This window comes from Cydia splendana, chromosome 17 (genome assembly GCF_910591565.1).
Source record: "Cydia splendana chromosome 17, ilCydSple1.2, whole genome shotgun sequence".
Classification (NCBI taxonomy): Eukaryota; Metazoa; Arthropoda; class Insecta; order Lepidoptera; family Tortricidae; genus Cydia; species Cydia splendana.
In genome coordinates, this window is record NC_085976.1 from 12894585 (window position 1) to 12917413 (window position 22829).

Genomic DNA, 22829 nt, shown 5'->3' on the forward strand with positions numbered 1-22829 from the left:
CTGGTGAGTCGTTTATGAATAACGGCGTTAGTTCTTATGTACAGTCAGCAGCAGAAGTTGCTAAACGGGCGAGATGTTCAAAATTACCTTGAAACGCTCTTATTCTCTTAACAATAAAGTCGCGTCAAGATCATTTTGAACACCTTGCCCGCTTAGCAACTTCTGCTGCTGACTGTACAGCCCGTCATTAAATACAAAGCCAAATCGGAGTATAGTATAATCGCAAGTCGCAACACACCCTTATTTCGAAAGTAACAATGATATGTTGCAATAAACTTGGCCACTTTGGCTGTAATTTTTTTAGGCTGACTGGTACTTATATTTGGCCCAAGATCCCACACTTTTAACCCCTATGAAAAAAGTTAAGTACGTCTGTTCTGTTCTACAATGTCAAGCGCTAATAACTTTAACAACAATAATCAGATGACTGAAGCAAAATAAATAGACTTAGCGTCAGCCTTGAGGACAAGTGCCGAGGCCGAACGTCACTCACCTTGGCCATGTGTTCTAGCCGAGGACTTTCCCATGTCGGCCGCACCATCCACACCTCCACACGCTCACTCTACACTTAACACACACACTTAACACTTTGTGCGTACTTATACTTAGGTAAAGGTCGGTATAAAAGCGGCGTACAAAAAGTTACACGTTATATTATGAAAGGACACTTGAGGGTAATCTAGGTCTCCTACGTAGCGGGCGGTAAGGCGGTATTGTGAAGGGCGGAGGACCGCGCGGCGCGAACCGCATCCTGCGCGCCCCCGGTACACGTCGCCTTCCTGTAACAAGATAAACGCACATTACCATATTGCTCGTATAGGTACAAAGTTACAAACACAAACTGCACTAAAATTAGGTACTACAGGATTTGAAGGGGCCCACTGATTAACAGTCCGCCGGACGGTATCGGCCTGTCAGTTGTTCGGAACTGTCAAAATTTTGTTCTAACTGACAGGCCGATACCGTCCGGCGGACTGTTAATCAATGGGCCCCTTTAGACTATAGAACGGCGACGACTTTCAAAGAGCCCATGGATTTGCAAACGTCTATTCTATAGCTAACTGTTACCTCTTACGAGTAAGCGGGTCGCTTTCTGCCTTAAGGATGTCTCAGAGTAAAATGTCACATTAAGGATTTGTCACTGAATTACAATTTTGTAATTTTTGCGCAGAAAAGGCCAGAAATGGGTGAAATCAGGGCTATAGTTATAGCCGAGCAGTTGCTCATGGGCAGTTGCCCAATGGACAGGATTTTTCGTAGAATATGCATTAAACATTGAATGAATTGATGATTCCTACAACAAACTGAATCCTGGTCTACCAATGAACACACCCTGTGTTTCTTGGCAAAACACGTGCCTATGGGAATACATTTTCCCGTCAATTGAGTAGACGGCATTCAAATTTCAAAGTAACTCGTAAAAAATTTGACCGTCAAATTATTATCCAGTGGAATTTTAATATAGGTATGGAAACGTAGGTATGTAAATAACTACAGCACTGAGATCCCGTTTTCCGATCGGGTATTAAAAACTGTGAAAATGTCAGTTTACGAACGAGATATAGGTACCTAATCTTTGGCGTCTTAATATAATCTTAATATAACCGGTTAGTCGCTTATCGTAAAATCTTAGTCTTGACAATAACGTTATCGGAGCAATCTTACAATACAACCCATTGTTGTTATGAGTTATCTGAACGTGTTTTATAATACGGTGACAGGATTAAAGCATTACGGGTAGGTATACCCGGACATTTTAGTTTTACGCGACGAAAATCATAGGTAAAATTAAGATCTCTCATATCAATATTTCATAATAATCATAGGTCATTGTATGGGGCGGCGGGTGTAGATAGTCCGTTGCATTTTCTTGTCGTTTCGTCTGTCATTTCAATAACAGTGTCTGTGTCTGGCCTGACATTTTAATATCAGGCCTCAATAATGTTTTTTTTTTCGTATATGTCATCTGCTTCAGTTTGGTCCTATAGTACCTACATCCTTACTCGCAGCTTCGAAATGAAATGCATGCAAAAAGAAAAACGATTATCAATAGACGAACAACTTTAAAGTACTAATTTCGAACCACTTCGCCAAATCTCACAAGCATATCGTATATCGTACCACCGCAGTATATTCAGTCGGTTAATAAGTCCCGCCTAGAGACTGACCGTCAAGCAGTGCTCCTAATGAGACAAATTAGACTTCATTGGGTGAATTGAGATGCGCTGCTTGATACCCGTCACGTGTCATGCCATACGGAGACAAGGAATTTGATTACTATAGCTTTCCATACCTTGTCACAGTGATGTGAGAGCCCATGCTTTCATATTGCCGCTAGGCTTTCATATTGAATATCACTGGGAAATGGTACATAAATCAAATGCTATGACTGTTAAATACCCGTTAATAATTAATTGTCTGCATGCATAAATCTCATGAAAACAGCTCTAAATAAATAAATAGCATAGCTAATATATGGATCCTGCACAAGTCTATTTCAAGGTACATATATAAAAAAAAAACTATAAACAATATTAATATTGCAATAAATCACTGAATCACATCGGTCACCTCGCATGTGCCTGCCTATATACTTATCACAACGTGACAGATGTTTTATTTATGCCGATAAACGATATAAATGCGCATATCAAATCTTATAGTGAGGGTGTATAAGTACCAGCCATGCTTGTATGCTTCGGTTTACACCGTGTCATAACATTAATATACAGGATGATCAATCCAAATGGGACAGTATGGAGAAGTCAGAAACTAGCTAGAGATAGTAGAGATAGCGAAATCGCTTCTTTTCTTACTTAAACAATATTAAAAATGTGTCCCTTGTGAGTTATGATTCGCACCATCAACAATAACAACGAAAAAACTTGCAGAATTTATACTCGTACCTAACATTGTTTACAGAGACTTCGACCAGGTTCGATTCCCGGTTATGTATGAGAGTTTTAAAAAAAAGTTTGAATGTCATTATTATTAAATCTTAAATCGACGCCATGGTTCCTAAGAACAGATTTCGCTATCTCTCATAAGGTTCTGACTTCTCCATACTGACCCATTTGGATTGATCGCCCTGTATAGGTAGTGGATTTTTCTTATTACGAATAAAATAATACAAGCTCTGATCCGCAGATGTTATTTTTTCTGACATTTTAATGATCTATCTATACTATATATAGATAAATGATGAACTCATGAAATAATATATGACGTCTCGTATTTTAGAATTAAAACATGCATGTTGGTGTTGTACAAAATATCCGGAGGCGGGAATTAATTGGCTCAGTAGGTGTGATTAAAATTGTACGCTTCGTAAATATTTGTGGTGACGTATCTTTGTTTATCACGGAGACAGTCATCTGTTCTGTAGCCGAAGTTTTATTTAAGTAGACCAACTCTTAAAGCAATAAGTTCATTCACCCCTTGGTACAACTACAAAGCGACGTCTACATTTCTTAAAATCTAGTACCTATTCATAATAATGAAACAGCTTATGAGACCGGTTCATGTGTGTCTATTGTTGCGCCTGTGAACGGGTGCGGGCCTGCTGGAGGCGTTCTACATGACATAAAAGCTCTCCAAAGGGCTTCTACGTGTTGGATCTGTATTCTGTATCCCCACGCAAGCCTATCAAAAGACTGGGATTTATAGGCCCGTGAAATCCAAAATGGAGAAACAGCTTAATTTTCAAGGGTTGCGCGTAGGCGGGTAATGGAGTTAAAACGTAAAATATTGCAAAGGGCGGCTAGCTGCATTAGATCCAATTCAATCACTGAATAAATAACGGGGCTAACGTACCGGAACACCTGCCAGTAATTAAATAAAATAAAAAAAATAACAACTGTACTGGCTGTCAGTTTTAAACGAAGACGTAGATTTGCGCTAGTTCCAGTTGGCGCTTTTAGGTTTCCTATTTATTATCATAATCGCAATGCAATAACCTGCTCACTAGCAAAGAGAATTAGAGTTACTTATTATTGAAATAGAAAGTTACCGTCAAGGTAAATTATGTAGCTACAGTACATTTACTGCCATCTTTCGACAGAAGATTAAACCTGTTAGAACGCCATTTGACTTCGATCATTATTCTTTCACTGATATGTGTTAATGTTAACTTGTTAAATATTAATTAACGCCATCTACTCGAGAGTAGGCCAAAGGTATGGTGCAATCTTTTCGAGCGATGGCGCCATAAGCTTTGGCCTACAGTCGAGTAGATGGCGTTAATTTCAATATTTAACAAATTAACACATATCAGTGAAAGAATAAGGATCAAAGTCTTACTCGTATGGCGTTCTAACAGTTTTAATCTTCTGTCGAAAGATGGCAGTAAATTTACAGTGTGGCTACATAATTTACTTTGACAATCCGCCTCTATACACTCTATTATCTTTGTCACTAGTGAGCAAAGTTTTTAAACCCATTTACCACTCGTACAGTCATTGTCAGGCAGGTATTATTCCCTCGCCCTATCGAAAGTGGGCCAACGCGGGGGTTATTTATTCGCACGGCACATAATCGCACCTGTAAATTCTTACACTACACAGCAGGGAAGGTCGTGGCCTTATTTTGATGATGTTATCCGGTTCCACGTAAACGCCACTTAGTTTAGTGAACGTGCTCAGTTACAATTTGAAGAATGTTTCTATTAATGTATACAAATTATTGTATTGTGTAGAAAACGCGCGTTTTCTTTGTAGAATAGCATTACGAGTAAGTACTCATTTTGTTTTCTTTCTTACCTATAGGCTTTTCTAAAACCAACTTACTTCCAATCCTTCATTTTTAGGGTTCCGTACCCAAAGGGTAAAAACGGGACCCTATTACTAAGACTCCGCTGTCCGTCCGTCTGTCCATCTGTCTGTCTGTCTGTCTATCATCTGTCAGGCTGTATCTCATGAGCCGTGATAGCTAGGCAGTTGCAATTTTCACAGATGACGTATTTCTGTTGCCGCTATAACAACGAATACTAAAAACAGAATGTAGTAAAAATTTAAGTGGGGCTCCCATACAACAAACGTGATTGTTTCGCCGTTTTTTGTACGGAATCTTTCGTGTGCGCACTTTTTAATTTCTACTCTTTTTTGCCAAGCTGTACGCGGATCCACGTTCCACGTCCACGAGTTTTACGAGAAGTTAAAACACGTTCCCCAATGTTGACACATTTTTGTAGGAACCTAACCTACTTCCATTCCGTTGCCGTCATATGAGGTTAATAAAAAGTGGAATGGGAAACATTTTTTTTCGAATCGATGTCAAATAAATACTACGGAATTTTTTTACAGGTACTTACGTAAGTAAATAACGTTATTCCATCTGTACCGATGGTATCTCAATAACGGTTATAAGACAATCAAATGTCTAATAGCCAGTATGTTATTACGGAATTATGATATAAACATCAAATTACCTCGTACATACGACAGCAAATGATCATGGTTGCATACTCGTATCTAGCATGACATCATCACAACTGTATCATACCTTTAAGACCTTCGCACGTAATTAACTCACAATTTAGTTTGCAACAGATTTGAAGAACAGCTCTAATTAAATATTACGAGGAAAATGATAAGTAATGTATCTGATATTTTCCTGGTTGAACTGCTAGTTCTTAAGTGAATAATTAATTAATTAATTATAGTAGTTAATAAAGAGACATTATTAAACATATACCTATTTGGGTTATTTTGTCATGATTGGTCTAAAATTGTTTGATAAGAGTTTCCTAATAACAAAACTGAATAGTGTACATGTAACTAATATGTGTACATGTTTTAACACTGATATAAGTCACTGGCTAGGTGGTTATAACTTATCAAATCTACTACTTTATATATTAAACTACAAAACGTGTTGCTATTGTAAAGTGAATAAGTTTTTGGCATAAATTTCATTTTTGGTACAAGCTTTTATCGCTGACTGTACTTTTCTTACGACAGACAACTAATACTCATCGAGACAATTCTAAAAACCCCTAACACAATTAGGTTGCGTTGTTTCATCACAGAGTTCCTATGGCCACCTCCTGTCTCCATCATTAGATCAGTTTGACAGTACCATATTATTGTATTGTCATCAGAACTACATACAGCTGCCAATTTTCATGACGCTACGATCCTTGGAAGATGGTTAAATTAGTTACCTTAGATTCCATTACAGTTAGTTACATACAGGTCGAGAGTTCCTATGGCCACCTCCTGTCTCCATCATCAGATCAGTTCGACAGTACCATATTATTGTACTGTCATCAGAACTACATACAGCTGCCAATTTTCATGACGCTATGATCCTTGGAAGATGGTTAAATTAGTTACCTTAGATTCCATTACATAGTTAGTTACATACAGGTCGACCTAATAAAAGCTTGTTAATAAAAGAACCGTATGTGTGTGCAGGTCCGTTTCAATTGTTGAAGTAAGAAATAAGTTTTTCTAGTTATTTTCGTAAAAAAACGGTTTCTGGTTATTATACTTACCGTTTAAAAAGATCTAATTGTTGTATAGAGACATGGTTATTTTATGACGGAATTTACGTGGTGGCATATTTTTGTTATTTTTCTGTGGCACATAACTAGTATACCTAATGTAATAATGGGTAACCTTACTCGGAGGACATTACGGTCAACCATGTTGCACAAGTATAAACCGGTCCACCGGCGCTCTATTTTGCAAATTTAAGTCATCTTTTTGCGTTAAACTTTTAGTTTTTTAGTAAATAGAAAACTTCATTTATCCCTTTTATTATATAAGTAATTTTATTATTTTGACTTAACTCAATATTTGGAGCCACCCTGAATATTTCTAGGAAAATTGGCATTGCACAAAGAATACTTACAGAATTTAGCAATAATGTCAGTACCTATTTGTGCATTGTGAAATTGGCGAATTACTTGAAAGAACCAGTTGCTGTTACAAAAGAATTTCTGTCAAAAACAAAAAGAAACAAGTTTATGCAACCGAGAAAGGTAAATACGTAACTCGAGAAAACGCAAGCGGTTGTATCTTTAAGTTAAATTTACATTACTAATTAATCATCAACGTTCATTCCTATTTCAACTGTTTCATTTAATTTTATAAGCAGTATATAAACAATATAGACGAAGGCTTTTAACAGAAATCAACTGTAAAATTGTCCAAAATTGAAATGACCATGAATCCATAAATAGACCAGACAATCTTAGAAGGCAATATGGAAAACAAAGTAAATAAAAAGTATGCTTTTGCTATAAATGTACTTTGCAATAGGTACCTACTTAATTACCTAACTATTAATGCAATTGTAATTTATAATGAATGTTGCATGTAATGTAAGATGTAAGTATACTAAGTATGAGTATTAGGCGACAGTCTTGCTACGGTAATTCTTTGCTGGTAGTGGAATCAATCTATCAAATTTATATATGTTTATGAACTAGTTCTCAAAAATAGACCAAGGGATATTTAAATTTGATGTAATACCTTAGGTATGGATTGCTAATTCACTGGATGGCCCTAGCCACATCTAACGTAAGAATGTTACACTTTTAAAATTGTTAATGTCGCTGAGGCTCCCGTAAGGCTCATATATGGTGGAAATTTTCGCTGTATTGGGTAAGGTTTTGGTAGCTCAGATGGCAGAGTATTGGGCTAGCGATCCAGTTGTCGTGAGTTCAAGTTATTTACTTTTAATTTATTTAACAACGTTTGTTTCTAAATAAATCCACATCTATTGTCGCTACAAATAGTGTAGCTTAGTATTAGTAGATAAAACATAGTAAAAGATACACACTAAGTTAGGATAACGAGACGATAAGAAGTTGTATGCAAATACTTGGTGTTGCCTTGCCTTGTAGGAAATACATCCAAAATGACTAATGGAGCTGAATGACAAGCCTTGTGGAGTTCAGGCAAATACATACCTTTCTATTGTCTTAAATGTAGAGTTACTAATTAATACATTAAGAAGTCATTTGCTAAGTAAACCTCCCGTGCAAAAATATTTAAGCAGAGGTAATTTGCACCTCAATACATTTCAGAATTTACAGACAAACAACTAACTGGTCAGTTTTATTTATGTGTATAAAATAGTATAAAACTGCAATACTAATTGCGGAAATTTATTTTTAACCATTAACAAAATATTACAAATCGTTAAAGCCAACCTACTTTGTTCAACTATGTTTAGGTTAATTGACGACATTATCGGTAACGGTATTCAACTTTAAAACCAGGGAAATACTTACATAATTATAATTTAGTCACCGAAGATAATATAATACAATCCGAATCAGAAGTTATTTTTTTATTCATCACACCATTCACACGTCATTTTTATAACATAAACGGTTTATTTACTTTTTTTAAATCCAGTTATATAAAAAAAAAACTACACACTAATTAAAGGCACTTGATTTAGAATGTCTTCTAAGGAACGGTATTCACGCGCGATATTTAACGCGTTTTATTTGTACGGCGTGTCAGTGGAGCGTGTGCTCGGCGCGGCGGACGGGACGCACTGGTTTATAGTTTGTGTATTTAGCGTAAGCAACTAAGCAAGCCCAAGGTGAGCCAGTTGGGTTCCACCGTACTTTCATACTTTCATTGAAAACTCATTTGCCACCTGGCACGGTGGATGTCTTCACACCGCACTTGTACCTTGTACCTAAACGATTACTAAGGAAATTACTAGCAATTATCGACATACATATTACATGCGACAGTTCCTTAATGACAGTTCGTACTTTTTACATATTCATATACATATATGTTGTTTATAATACTTACAACAATAACTAGACAACGAATGTTCTACGTTGGGTCCCGGGGCATGCGGGTATCGTAGGAAACGAGAAGGCCGACGAACTCGCGCGAGCAGGGGCTAAGGGGAAGAACTACAGTCCTGAGCCCTTTTGTGGTATCCCCAAAAGCCTAACGCGGCTCACCCTAAAGACCTACTGTCACTACAAAACCATTCAACTCTGGAGAGAAACAACAGGTTTGAACCATTCCAAAGCGCTTATCAAGGCCTTCAGCAAAAAGGCGTCCTCGAACGCCTTAGCGCTGTCTAGGAACCAACTGCGCAACTTGGTAAGGGTGTTTACCGGGCATTGCGGCCTAAATAAGCACATGCGCACCATGGGGAAACGTGACATAGGGCGGTGCAGACTCTGCATGGAGGCGGAGGAGACGCCCTTGCACATCCTCACAGAGTGCCCTTGCCTAATGCGTACTCGTGACCTAATCTTGGGCGGACACATATTACGCCCGGAGGAGGTAAAGTCTCTCGAGACCAAAAGGATCCTGCAGCTATTCGAAGTTGCAGGGTTGGATCGAGAGTTGTAATAGGTGGCGATCACAATAGATCAGGAATGGTCGCAGTGATACATAGGCTTTGGAGCCTTATATAGCCCCTAATAAAGAAGAAGAAGAAGAACTAGACAACGAAACACTTAAAGAACTTTATGTAACAATTATATAAAACCGTGTAGCGGACGGAAAAGAGACACCTAGAAATGCCATACATATTAAAATCTTTACAAAGTAACTTTATTACTTCTTAAGAACAACCTAATCAAACGCACCAGCACCAGCAGCCATAATAGCCCATCCATAACACACCATCCGTAACATCCACAACTGTTGCAAAAAATCTCGTACCAAGGTTAATCTACATCTACAATCACTATCTCACTAACCCCTCTCAAATATTTAAAAATTTCAAAACAAGGTCAAAATAGGAATCTTTATAGTTTCAACATGCGAAACGTATCGTATCGTTAATGAAATTCCAGTAACGTTATGAACAAATCAGGTTTTTTTGTCTCTTTCCTGCTAACTTAATTTACAAAATAACTACCCTGGTGATCAGCAAACCCCATTACAGCTTGAACCAGACATTCGTAGCAATTATGTGTATTCACAGGTCAGACTTAAACTTGTCTCGTTATGACTAAGCGGCCGGTAAGGTGTCGTGAAGGCGGTCATTGAGGCCGAGTGCAAACCGCGGACACTTGCACCGGCCGCGCACTAGAGGTCCAAGCGGCTCGTAGCACGACTCGCTACGTGACCGTTGCGTGAACCTTATTTCATTGTAATAAAGTGTATGGATTGTGAAATGTCATCAATACAACGGGACTGGTTTTTCCGAGGGCACGAAACGTTACGTTAGTATAGTGAGTGTATCGCACCGTCCTATATTATGAGTATGACATTATAGCGTGGTAGCGGTAGCGGGGTACCTTAGAATGATAAAGCCCAGTAAATGGTTCCTGACAACATTGGTGAAGACATTTAAGCTCTGCAATTCTGTCACAGTCTCCGTAATTCCATACTTTGCCGTAACACTCATTCACTCGAATATTGTAATAGGAAAGCGGTAGAGTTCCATCCATGTGTTTAGATTTAGATCCATCCTTACACACAGGCGATATGTTCTCTAAATAGCATATTATATTATAATATAATACTAGCGACCCGCCCCGGCTTCGCATGGGCTAACTAATTACACCTAAACCTTCCTCAAGAATCACTCTATTCTATTGATATGTGAAAACCGCATGAAAATCCGTTCAGTAGTTTTTGAGTTTATCGCGAACAAACACACAAACAGACAGACGCAGCGGGGGACTTTGTTTTATAAGGTATAGTGATAACCATTAGGTAGTTAAATGTAGTTATGTAGTTTATACACTGTTGTGTTAAGGGGCCCACAAATTACCAGTTCGCCGGACGATATCAGCCTGTCAGTTGTTCGGAGCTGTCAAATTTTGCGTCTAACTGACAGGCTGATATCGTCCGGTGAACTGGTAAAGTGTGGGCCCCTTTAAGGAAGGAAATAAAGCTTGAGTAATATAAAATAGCACTAATTGCCGTAGGCAATTGAAATACATATAATGTGCGAGGCGGTAAGGATATTTCCTATTTATTATTTAAATAATTTAGTTTGTGTCATAACTTTAGTAGTGAATATGTGCCTATTTTATAAGTACTTATACAGAATATTTAATGTTATTGAAATTTACGACGAAAAAATTATATTTTCCTTATTTAATAGGCGGAAAATAAGGAGGATTTTTTATTATTTAAGAGATTTTAATGGGTTTATTTTACCTACAAATAGCTTTTTAAACTGTTCCATTATTACGTAAGATCATTAAAACTGCATCTGTTACCCGTGAGAACGTAAAGCTTCATGGGACGGTTTAGGTAAACTTTGTAAATATTGCTCAGCTACATACCTCATCAAAAGACCCTTTAACGTTAAAGCGTTTGATACATAAAGCGTTTTAAAACTCAGGAAGTATCCGTCGCGACCATGACTTCATTCCGCGCCATATGGGAGTCGATAATATCGCCCAGACAATTTAAAAAAATAATTCCGTACTAGTGACGTCACACACGGAAATATCTAAAAATTCAGACGTTTTCCAACTGATAGTCTCATCACAATTTTACGAGCGCAGCTGAAGCGCTACGGCTAATTACGTCAAGCAGGCCTCCGGTACACTATTTTTATTAATCTGACCAATTATATAAATAAATAATTGTAGATTTCCAGTAAATACAAATAAATTTATTTCAACACTATTTCGAGGAATATGGCATGCTAAATGCCTATCATCTGATTGTATTGTAATGTTTCTGTTTTATATTGACGTGTCATCTGTGATCGACCAGGTCACGCGGTTCTTACATGCACTATAGCTCGTTTTTTTAGCATTAGAAAAAAGGTAAACAATCTTGACGTGTCTTTTTATTGAAAATTATTGAAACACGCTTTTAAAAATTACTTTATATACACCGTGTTTTTTTTGATTTCCGTTAATTTCAAGGGTGCATACCTGAGCTTAAATCAAGTAACTTTCCCAAAGACACCGATATTCTAATTAACTCCATTTCGAAGATAATCAATATTTTATTTTTTTCCTATAAGGCCTCTACAAGCTTGTACACTTGCCTTAAGGCCGGTTTACATATTGATTAGTGTTTAGAATGAGTTCATACATTTGCTACTAAACTTAAGTAAAATCTCGGTCGATCGATGTACGAATTGACATTGATATGTCACAGATTTCAATTGTTTGGTTTAGTTAAATGTAATGCCCGTGTTACAACAACGCTATATGCTACATTTAATTACTTTTTAATATTATTTTTTCTGAAAAAAAAAGCAAAAAAAATTTTTTTTTTTGAAAATTAACTATTCCATTTAGTTTTCTTAAACGTACTTAACCATACCCCGAAGTTAACGGAATTCAATAAAAACACGGTGTATATTACTTATGAAAACAAAAGAATGTAAATAATCGTATATGATTTATAATTGTTACATATTTGCTGTGACTTATTATTAAAACGTGTTTTTTAATAAAAAGACACGTCAACATCGCTTACCTTCTTTCTAATGCTAAAAAAACGATACGATACGATATTTTTAGTTTAATTCTTTTCTGTCTTTATCATTTCCTATCACTTAAAATATAATATTTTACTGAGATGTCACAACGATATCAGCTCCGGAATTTTACAAATAGCCTTGGCTAGGCCCCCTGAACGCGATAGTCAAAAGAAATATCCTCCTACACTCGTAATTGTCCCACTGACAAAAGGTGAAATCACTTGTCATGTACCTAATGTATGTGTATTCAATTCAATTCAAACAGGACTACATTATGTATGTATATGTATACATTGTATACTGAAGGATATTGATTTATGATTTCTAAGCTCGCACTATTACCTTACCTACCTTAAGCTTTGGTAAACGCGTTCTCATTCGTAGGAGTTAAATATCAATAAGTAAGCAGGTAGGTATTAAGTTTAGTTACGGATCAAAATAAGTACATAGGTCGTTGTAAAATCTATGTAAACTATACATTCAGAATAAACACGTTGTCTCGTAATATTTTTCAGAAGTATGTAGGTTTCTAATTATAATATTTATTATTTTACTTGACTAGGTGTTTACTTGCAAATATTACCAGATCCAAATTTGGAATTTCCTGTCAAAATTCCTGATTTGCGAAAAAATTCCCTGACGTTCGTATCGGCGGGCGACGGGGGGGTCTAGCTGTATACGACATCTATGTATGCTAGATAAGTAAATTTGAATAATTACCTTTTTAGGTACATATTGTTAATTTACTAAAATTCCTGACATTTTCGTATTCCGGCCGCATTCCTGACAAACGGCCAAAACTCCTGACATGTCAGGAAAATTCCTGACGTCTGGTAACCCTTCAGGTACAGGCACAGAAAATAAAATCTACTGTTTTTAGGGTTCCGTACCCAAAGGGTAAAACGGGACCCTATTACTAAGACTCCGCTGTCCGTCCGTCCGTCCGTCCGTCTGTCACCAGGCTGTATCTCACGAACTGTGATAGCTAGACAGTTGAAATTTTCACAGATGATGTATTTCTGTTGCCGCTATAACAACAAATACTAAAAACAAAATAAAATAAAGATTTAAGTGGGGCTCCCATACAACAAACGTGATTTTTGACCGAAGTTAAGCAACGTCGGGCGGGGTCAGTACTTGGAAGGGTGACCGTTTTTATAGATAATGGTAAACATATTAACCGTATTTCATATCAGTATCACACGTGATTTGTACATAAAGTATGATATTAAAAATAAATCGATGAATAATCCGTCGGGCAGTCACACCGTTTGGCAACTGTCCAATCATCATTGTCTGCTTGCCTCCGGAAAAACGCGTTTTATGACAACATTAAGTGGACGATTTTTAATAACAACTTTTAAAAATCTTCCAGGAAAATAACATAAAACAAATAACTCTATAATATTTGCTTTAGCAGCTTTGATCTATGTTCTGGTTATTTTTGCTTTCTATCGACAATCGAAGTAGGCCGGAGCCCCACTGCTGCGCACGCTATGTACACGACCCACGTTCCTATACAAAATTTCGTGGGCTTGCCCACGGTTTGTATTAAAACGTGGGCCGTGGATGTAGCGTGCGCAGCAGTGGGGCTCCGGCCGTAAAATCACAACCGTGCCAGTTGACAGACACGGCGCGGCGCGGTGGTTCGCGGGCAACGAAATTAGGTCGAGTCAACAAAGGACCCCCTAAACAATCAAGTTCGTCACATCATCAGCGATTTTATGACTTTCCGAACACAGAGCTAGGTCCCTTGGAAGTGTATAAGTATTAGGTAAATTGTCTCATTATTAGTCGTTAAGTATATCAAAATTTTGGATGGACAACTAAATCAAAATAACTAATGATGTCACTTTAAAAGAAAGTATTGAGCAAATACAAAAGCTTCGCTTCTTACTAAAAGCCGTCTAAGGCTCGTTAAAGCGAATTGGCTCTACAGTAAAGGGCCATAATGTTTGCACATCGGAATTTCGGCTTCGTAGAGCGTTGTCTCTTTCATTCTCGTTGCCTCCAATATTCTCTTTCTAAATACCGATGTGCAAACTTTATGGCCCTTTACTGTACGTACCTATGCCGTTCGTGATAAGTTTAAGGTGCGGCGCCCAGCACGCGATTCCGCGATCTCCACCTACGGCAATATGCTATAAATGTATGGGCTCCTAGATCCGTGGAAAGAAACAATGAGCTGATTGAATTTAATCGGGTCGCCGATCGAAGCAGACGGTTTATTGCTCACCTATATGGGGCCCTAACGGCTAGCCAGCTTTTTAATCAAACTATACCCTGGAATTTATTCGTAAGCCCAGCCTAGTACGGCCTCTCGTTTGTAACGTGTTGACACGTCTACAATCCGTACGAATGACATCATCCCGCGCACTATATAATTCTAGTACTAAATATTAAATGGTTTTTCGTAGAATTGATGGTGTGACACACCTATAATGCGAGCAGTGTTAAAGTTCCCATGAATTAAACGACATGAGATTGCAAAAACAATATTGGCCGTCGATACTTTCATGGTAGGTATTGTAACAGCGGTCATAACTATTAGAACAAAGTTCCAGAGCAGTTAATGTGAAACCATTAGTGGTCGTTACAGTCAATTGTACATCGTCCACTTGTTGGAAAGCAAATCAATTGTATGTATGGTCTATAATTATTTAAGTACGAACCGCAACGCTTAGTTTAAGTATTTATTAGTCTGTGTTTTGTAGGTTTAGATTAGGTAGTAATATGCACACACCTGCACGATAAAGACGAATGGTTTTACAGCCGCAAGCCTTACCCTTCTGACCTCGGCCGGGCCCACAAGATAATATATATGAACCGAACCGCAGTATTTAGGTCGCGGCGCCTCAAAAAGTTAGCATCATCATCCTTCAAATAAAACAAACAACAGACACGCGAACAATAAAAGGGTGGCTTTTTTGCCTTTTTCCGGACGAACGGAAGACAATTAACAAATTACGCAGCGGGCTAAGATTGATGGAGTGGCAACGCTGGTGGTAATACGTGTGTATTATAGTTACGTATGTATTATGCGGGCGATTATGCCGTTCAAGGATCGGGTTGTATAGCCACGAGCGGCGCTATCATAGATGCAGCTTAAATCATCTGCAAAGATGAAGATGCACAAGGCCTGAATGATGGTAGTTACGTGAATACATAGTATACGTACCCAAAGCAAATCACAGTTTCAGTGTGTAGTCTGCCAATTGACCCATGGTCGGCCACGTCTTAATTACCTGGGGACAATATCGCTTTAATTATATATTTCGGAAGGTATTTTTTGAAATTGCAGCAATAAATGGGTTAATACCTAAATTACTAGTGGCTCTGTGAGCTGAGACATGGCGAACCCCCATAGCACCGCCATTTCGAAAAATTTCCAAAAACTGAAAAATTAGAAACAGAAAAACAAACAGTGGTTAATACACAAAAATTATCTCTATCCGGGACTTCAATCGCGAACTAATACCTCTACCTTTGTAGACGGAGTCAATACCGACTAAACTACCATCATCGTTTTTAGTCGCATAATTGTTCGATGTTAGGGTGGTATTCCACCTGCCCAACGCGTCTCACTCTCCCATTAAAGCAAAATGTGAGACGTAATACACATTGGACAAAGAAATTGTATAGGTGGAATACCACCCTTAGGGACAATATATCATTCCGCCACGTCAGTGATATGAATATATGTGACGTTCCACGGGAAAAGGTACCTTATGAGGGTTTCTAGTTTCGGAGATATGAAATGTTTTGTAAAGAGGTGAAAAAATGCTCATTTTTTTTTTATTGTGTGATCTGAAACCTTAATGCGTAACGTTTGTTTACCTGTTTTTATTTTTGTTATAAGTTAGTTATAAGCCTAGTAATGTCGTCTCAGAGTTTAGTAGAAAAGGTACCTTATGGAAAAAAGATTGAAAATTCCCAAAAAAACTAGTCAATACGGGAAAAGAAGTTTGGTAGAGAACTGTATTAGCATTCTGCAAAACTAATTTGATAATTTCAGTTCTGGTTGGGGCGCCTCGCAAATATTATAACCGTACATAGACCGACATCACAAATCCAAGTAGCCTGCTATTATACCAAAGTTACTCTCGTCAAGTCGTTCTTAACTAGAATCTACTAGAACTAATCTTCATTTGGTTTGGTCGCATGCAGTAAATCAGCCATTGGTTTGCTGAAAAATGCCAATACCCGACGCATTACCTTATGGAATATCTGAGGTCATTGAACCTCAATGCCGCTTATCTTCAATAGCAACCGAAATATATTATTGATAAGAAATAGACGATTTATACCATCTTAACCCCAAAATATTATTAGTTTATCCTAACTGTTCCATCATCATCATGCCTCATCATGTAACTTAATCACAAGGTACCTTTTCATTACATACAAATTATTGGTCTTTTTTAAGATTATTATGACGAAGAACTAATTAAATTTGGGGCAGTTTAATGTAAATTAATATTTTCTATTCATAAAAGATAAACTGTAATATGATTGATATTTTGTAGTGATGTATTATTAGATTTATTTCCATAAGGTACCTTTTCGTAAATGTATGGAGCAAATACTGTTATTGTTATGTAAGTTTAAAGTGGCATAAGGGGTTAAATATAGTATTTAGTTGGGGTTTTAGGATTTATTTCATTTGAATGACAGAATTTCTTTCATATGTGCTCAGAAAAATTGATTGTGTGTCACATTAAAAGTAAAAATATTCAATTTTGTGATTTTATATGAAAAAGTCAGAAAATACATTTTCACCTCTAAATCGGTATTGTTTTTTGCTTAAACTGTCTGTCAGTGTCGTTTTCTAATAGATAGAATTTAAATCTTGAGAGCTCATTGCAATCAATTGTGAAAATGAAATAAAACTTTATTTTCAAGAGATTGGCTAGTATACACATAAATCAGTCGATATCAAAAGTTTCTATTTGCATTACAGAACAAGTCGCAATATTTTTTTAATCTCACATATATAAGGTATTATTATTTGTAGTCAACTATGTAACTTACTTCAGGAACATAGTTTTTTAGGCGGCTAAACTTAAAACTTGTCTATCGTAAAGTTGCTAATTTCACAACATTATTTTCAAAAAATCATATCTCTGTAACTACGCAACCTAGAAGGTTGATCTTTTGTGTTATCGATAGCTTATTTATTGTAGATTACTGGGGTATGCATAACTCCATACCCGCCATAAGGTACCTTTGACCGTGGGACGTCACATATTATTAAGTCGGCGCTAAGGAGAAACTTATTTAATATTTTTACAAGGATTTGGCATATTTGCAGACCTTTTTCACATCCATTCTATATGATATATAACTTGCATATTTGAGTTCCTATTTCTACTGACTAGGTCCCTTATTGTGCTTGTTCTACAACTTTTCTAGTGAAGCTAACCTGGCATAGGTTAGCTTCACACGCTACATGTTCTTTTAAACCTTCCTTGACTTTTGTCTTTTAAAGGCTTTTAATTATTCAGCACTCGCGGTTATATAACGTGTACAGTCAGCGTCATATAGTTGGTAGCATCCAAAGTATTCAAATACTTCGGTACACCATATAATTTGTATGGCGTACCGAACTATTTATTTATTATCCAAAGTATTCAAATAGTTCGGTACACCATATAATTTGTATAGCGTACCGAACTATTTGAATACTTTGGGTGCTACCTACTATATGACGCTGACTGTACCTCCACGAGTGAAAACGGTTGAATCGACATAAAACAATGTAAAATGATATTGACAACAACATCCAGGCAACGTAAATAAACACAGTCTCAAATTATTGTAATGCAAGCATTTTGTCGAGCTTAATGCATGTCGCAACTGCTATTGGGGACACAGTTTGAAAAGTCAAACAGTAAATGTTAACAGCAAAGATCAACGCTAAACGCGATAAAAATAACGTAAGCAAATTCTGAGACATAACAATACAAGGTTGCTATTACAATCGTTCATCAGCTATTATAGCTCGCCTCAGGCACATAAATGTAACTTTGAGATCCTATTCACTGTTAGTAATCAGAGATCACACTGACTGGTTAGTCGGAGTGTGATTCGTAAACGAATTAGGAATTACAGTTCTGTAAGCCAAGCGAAGCACAACGGTCGCTTCTAGACTCGTTTTAGTTTAGAAATGCTATTACCCTTGGGTTCGATGTATTTTCTCCTCGATAAACGACCCTTGTTCGTGGGTCATTCTAAGTTAAGAGGTAATCGCTTATATGAAAAAGTGGCACAACATAAATGTTAAAATGTTGATCTAATTATTAGTGCCCGACCGAAACATGTTTTTTTGCCGAAACCGAAACCGAATGTTCGGCTTTGGCTCTAGTTTCGGCCGAAACCGAAACCGAACCTTTTGTAGACTTGATAAAATCGTTGTAAAAATGTCATAAAACCACTTTTACACACACATTATGGGGCTGTAAACACCCAATGTCCTTGAAATAATCCCAATGTCCTTAAGCAGATTTTTAAGAAAATGACTAGAGTTAAACCAAGATAATTCTGCAACGATTTTGATAACACACGCAGTGCAAGTGTTATTTTAAACGTCAAAACTTCTATGAAATTATGACGTATAAATAACATTTGCACTAGTTGCACTGCGTATGCTATCAAAATAATTGCAGAATTTTCTTGATCTAGCTCTATTCATTCACCAGTCAAGCCAACATGAAATGAAATGAAATGAAATTTATTATTAATAACACATCGTTATAAGTCAGTAGGTATACAATAGTATTTAAGTATAAGTAGTGCAAAGGTATCATAATTGCATATTCTTGCATATTATTAAATTAGTATATTATATTCTATAGTTACCATGGTCTAATAAAACATGGTCTTCTATTCCCAGAGTGACACGGGCCTACGTCACAATAATATTGCCACTTTATTGCAACATAACATGTTACATGGGTACATTATACCTATGGTTAATAAGTTAAAATATTTCTTTATCATTTTATAATTTTCATTTATATGTTTTTTATCTTAAATTTTACAATAACACGTCATTTTTAATTATTCGTTAGCAATATCTTCCGATTCACGAAAGAAATTTCAGACGTTCGGGTAATTCTGTTTACATTACTGGCAACACAGGATAGCGCTGTCACATTTGACAATTCGGATCTAGATTACTTCATGCCCTGACCGTCATCCTTGTCGAACGCGTGTTAATTGTTATTTCCTTCTCGCTCAGTGTCAGCAGTCGCAGTGTTTTCCAAACTTTTCACGTCGTAAGCTTGGTAATTAATGTGTAACTGTGAATTAGTTTTTCAAACGTTTGTCTTGTATAGATAAATAAAGTTTAATTTAATACATTAGATTTGTTTTATTTTACTATGTTTCTACATGAATAACTTAAAATTAATGCCGTTAAAATGCATGATGACGTAGGCCCGTGTCAGTTAGGTCATACGCGAATCTCGGAATAGAGTACCAGGCGGAGTATATTATTATACCATGATAGTTACATATTATTAAATCATTAAAGGTAATTGGAAAAATTCATTGTAGTCATAAAATAGCATAGAATAATGTAGATACAGGGTCAACCAAAAACGCGAGCGCAGCGAGCGCGAATTTTTTGTTGACAATATCGCAAGGCCGGGTACCGATCTTCACCTGGGCCTAAACGTCCGAAGTGCCCCAGTGAGGCGAACTTTCATGCGAAGTCAAAGCCGTGCTTCAGGATAAGTAGTTGAGCACAGACTCCAACCAATGTCCATTGTATTAAAAAGCGAGATATTTCCTTGAGCGCTGGTGGCGTAGCGGTAAGAGCGTGCGACTTTCAATCCGAAGGTCGCAGGTACAAACCCCGGCTCGTACCAATGAGTTTTTCGGAACTTATAGGTATACGAAATATCATTTGATATTTACTATTTGCTTTTCGGTGAAGGAAAAACATCGTGAGGAAGCCGGACTAGTCCCGATAAGGCCTAGTTTACTCTCTGGGTTCGAAGGTCAGTCTGAAGGCAGTCGCTTTCGTAAAAACTAGTGCCTACGCCAATTCTTGGGATTAGTTCTGTTGTCAATTGGACCCCAGGCTCTCATGAGCCGTGGCAAAAATTCCGGAACTACGCGAGGAAGATGATGAGTTTTCTTATTATTCCTTTGCCCAGGCCCAGTAACATGCGACAGTGCTATCTCATTTACTCCGATACAATTAGACAGTGTGCGCGTTATAGGTATTAACAGCTTCTTAAGACTGCGTCGACCGTCTAGTGGCGCTCTCATTAGTGGAATTGTGTTTTATAATAAACCAATTAATTTCTGTACCTATACATGAATCAGTATATGTGGGTACATATTAATATTGTTGTCCTACTTATTCCCCACCTTTTGGTCTTTGTCACATAGTTTAGTTTCATAGTACGAAGTACCATTTAGTAAGTTTCGGCTCGGCCGAAAGGTTCGGCCGTTTTTTGGCCGAAACCGAAATTACAACCGAAACATGATTTTTTGGCCGAAACTGGCCGAAACCGAACCTTCGGTCGGACACTACTAATTATACAGTATTTTTATTAAAACAACTCTTTTATGTATATTTGTAAGCTGATCAGTCATTTTATTAATTTTTTACCATTTTAGAAGACACCAGGGGAGACCGTACTTTTTCTATGTAATAAAGAGAGAAGGGTCTCTCCCCTGATCTCTTTAAAAACATAAACAAAATCGAAATTTTGACCAGCCGTCTTACAAATTCTAGCAAATTAAAGTGTAATGATTCATTTAAACAAGAATTCATACCTCCACTGTACATTTTGGAAAATTATGCGCCAGGGGAAAGACGCCAGGGGAGTGACTTTTTCATGTCAAATCAGATATAATTGTGAAAGTATTTATTGTAAATAATTAAAATAAAGTATTTATATAATCTATACATAAACTATAGTAAATATACAAATACAATTAAGTATTTATATCAATTTTGAAATAAAACTGACCAGGGGAGATACCACTTTCATAAAACACATTGTCAAGTAAAGAGGTCAATGGTCAAAATGACAGACAATCGGAACCAAAAGATGACTGTCGCAGGGTTGGTTGTTAGTGTTGAATCAAATGCATTGCTATTGGGATTAAAATCGCAATAATTAAAATTATAAACCCAATATTTTTACATTTACATAATGGCCAGGGTAGGAGACATAGAATTTGGGGGACAAAATTTAACATAAATAATTTTTATGAAAAAGTAATATTCAAAGGATTTTATTAATAACATTACAATCAATATTTGTTTTAATTTATGAAGTATACCAAATTTAAAGGATTTATGGGAATTACATCTGGATAAAATTACTGATTTATTGTAAAACCTGCAAAGGGACACGCCAGGGGAGGGACATTTTGCATGTTTGAGGTGCAATTGTGATAAAACTGAATTAATTAATAAATTGAAATTGACTGTATATAGAGGAAATGCAATCTTTTAAGGGAAATTACCATAATTTATTTAAATTGTTTAAGAAAAGTATGGATATGTATCATGGACACCGTTAATACCTCTTAACTTAGAATGACCCGAGTGTCATAAACTGGAACTTGGAACTGGAGCACGAAATATTTATGATGGTAAATATTCTCCTATTTCACCAACGTGACAGGTGCGACAATTCGACAAGTCTCATTGTTGCTGACGTCACAGGCATTCATGGGCTACGGTTATCGCTTACCATCGGGCGGGCCGTATTCCTGTTTGTCACCATCATTGTATTATTTAAAAAAACTTTATTATATCGGCAAAAAACAGGTATTTCTCTTGCGATGTTTATGATGATAATGATGACAATTGTCACAAGATTTTATAGAACTTTCGGTAATTCTTGACAGCAAATGAGTTCTGTGTCGAAATTTCGTGACAATTGTCGTATTTCTTGTGACAATTGTCATTAGCTTCGCAAAATAAGTACTTATTAACTGGCGATATAGTGGAGTTTTTAGGGTTCCGTACCCAAAGGGTAAAACGGGACCCTATTACTAAGACTCCGCTGTCTGTCCGTCCGTCCGTCCGTCCGTCTGTCACCAGGCTGTATCTCGTGATCTGTGATAGCTAGACAGCTGAAATTTTCACAGATGATGTATTTCTGTTGCCGCTATAACAACAAATACTAAAAACAGAATAAAATAAAGATTTCAGTGGGGCACCCATACAACAAACGTGATTTTTGACCGGCGTTAAGCAACGTCGGGCGGGGTCAGTACTTGGATGGGTGACCGTTTTTATAGATAATGGTACGGAACCCTTCGTGTGCGAGTCCGACACGCACTTGCCCGGTTTTTTTTAATTAACATGTGTGGTTGTTTGCCACCATTAACATGTTGGTGGCAAACAACCACACCGCCCGTCTGATGGTAAGCGGTTACCGTAGCCTATGGAGGCCTGAGTAGAA

The 22829-nt window shown here is 37.1% G+C and overlaps 1 protein-coding gene across 1 annotated transcript in view; it reads right to left on the reverse strand.

Annotated features, from left to right (window-relative positions):
- Positions 1-688: 688 nt before the first annotated feature.
- LOC134799016 (ubiquilin-2-like) overlaps positions 689-22829 on the reverse strand; it is a 25621-nt gene continuing 3480 nt past the window's right edge. Inside the window, exon 5 of the mRNA XM_063771439.1 lies at positions 689-779. Within this exon, the coding sequence (XP_063627509.1) occupies positions 689-779 (91 nt within the window). The remainder of the gene's footprint in view (positions 780-22829) is intronic.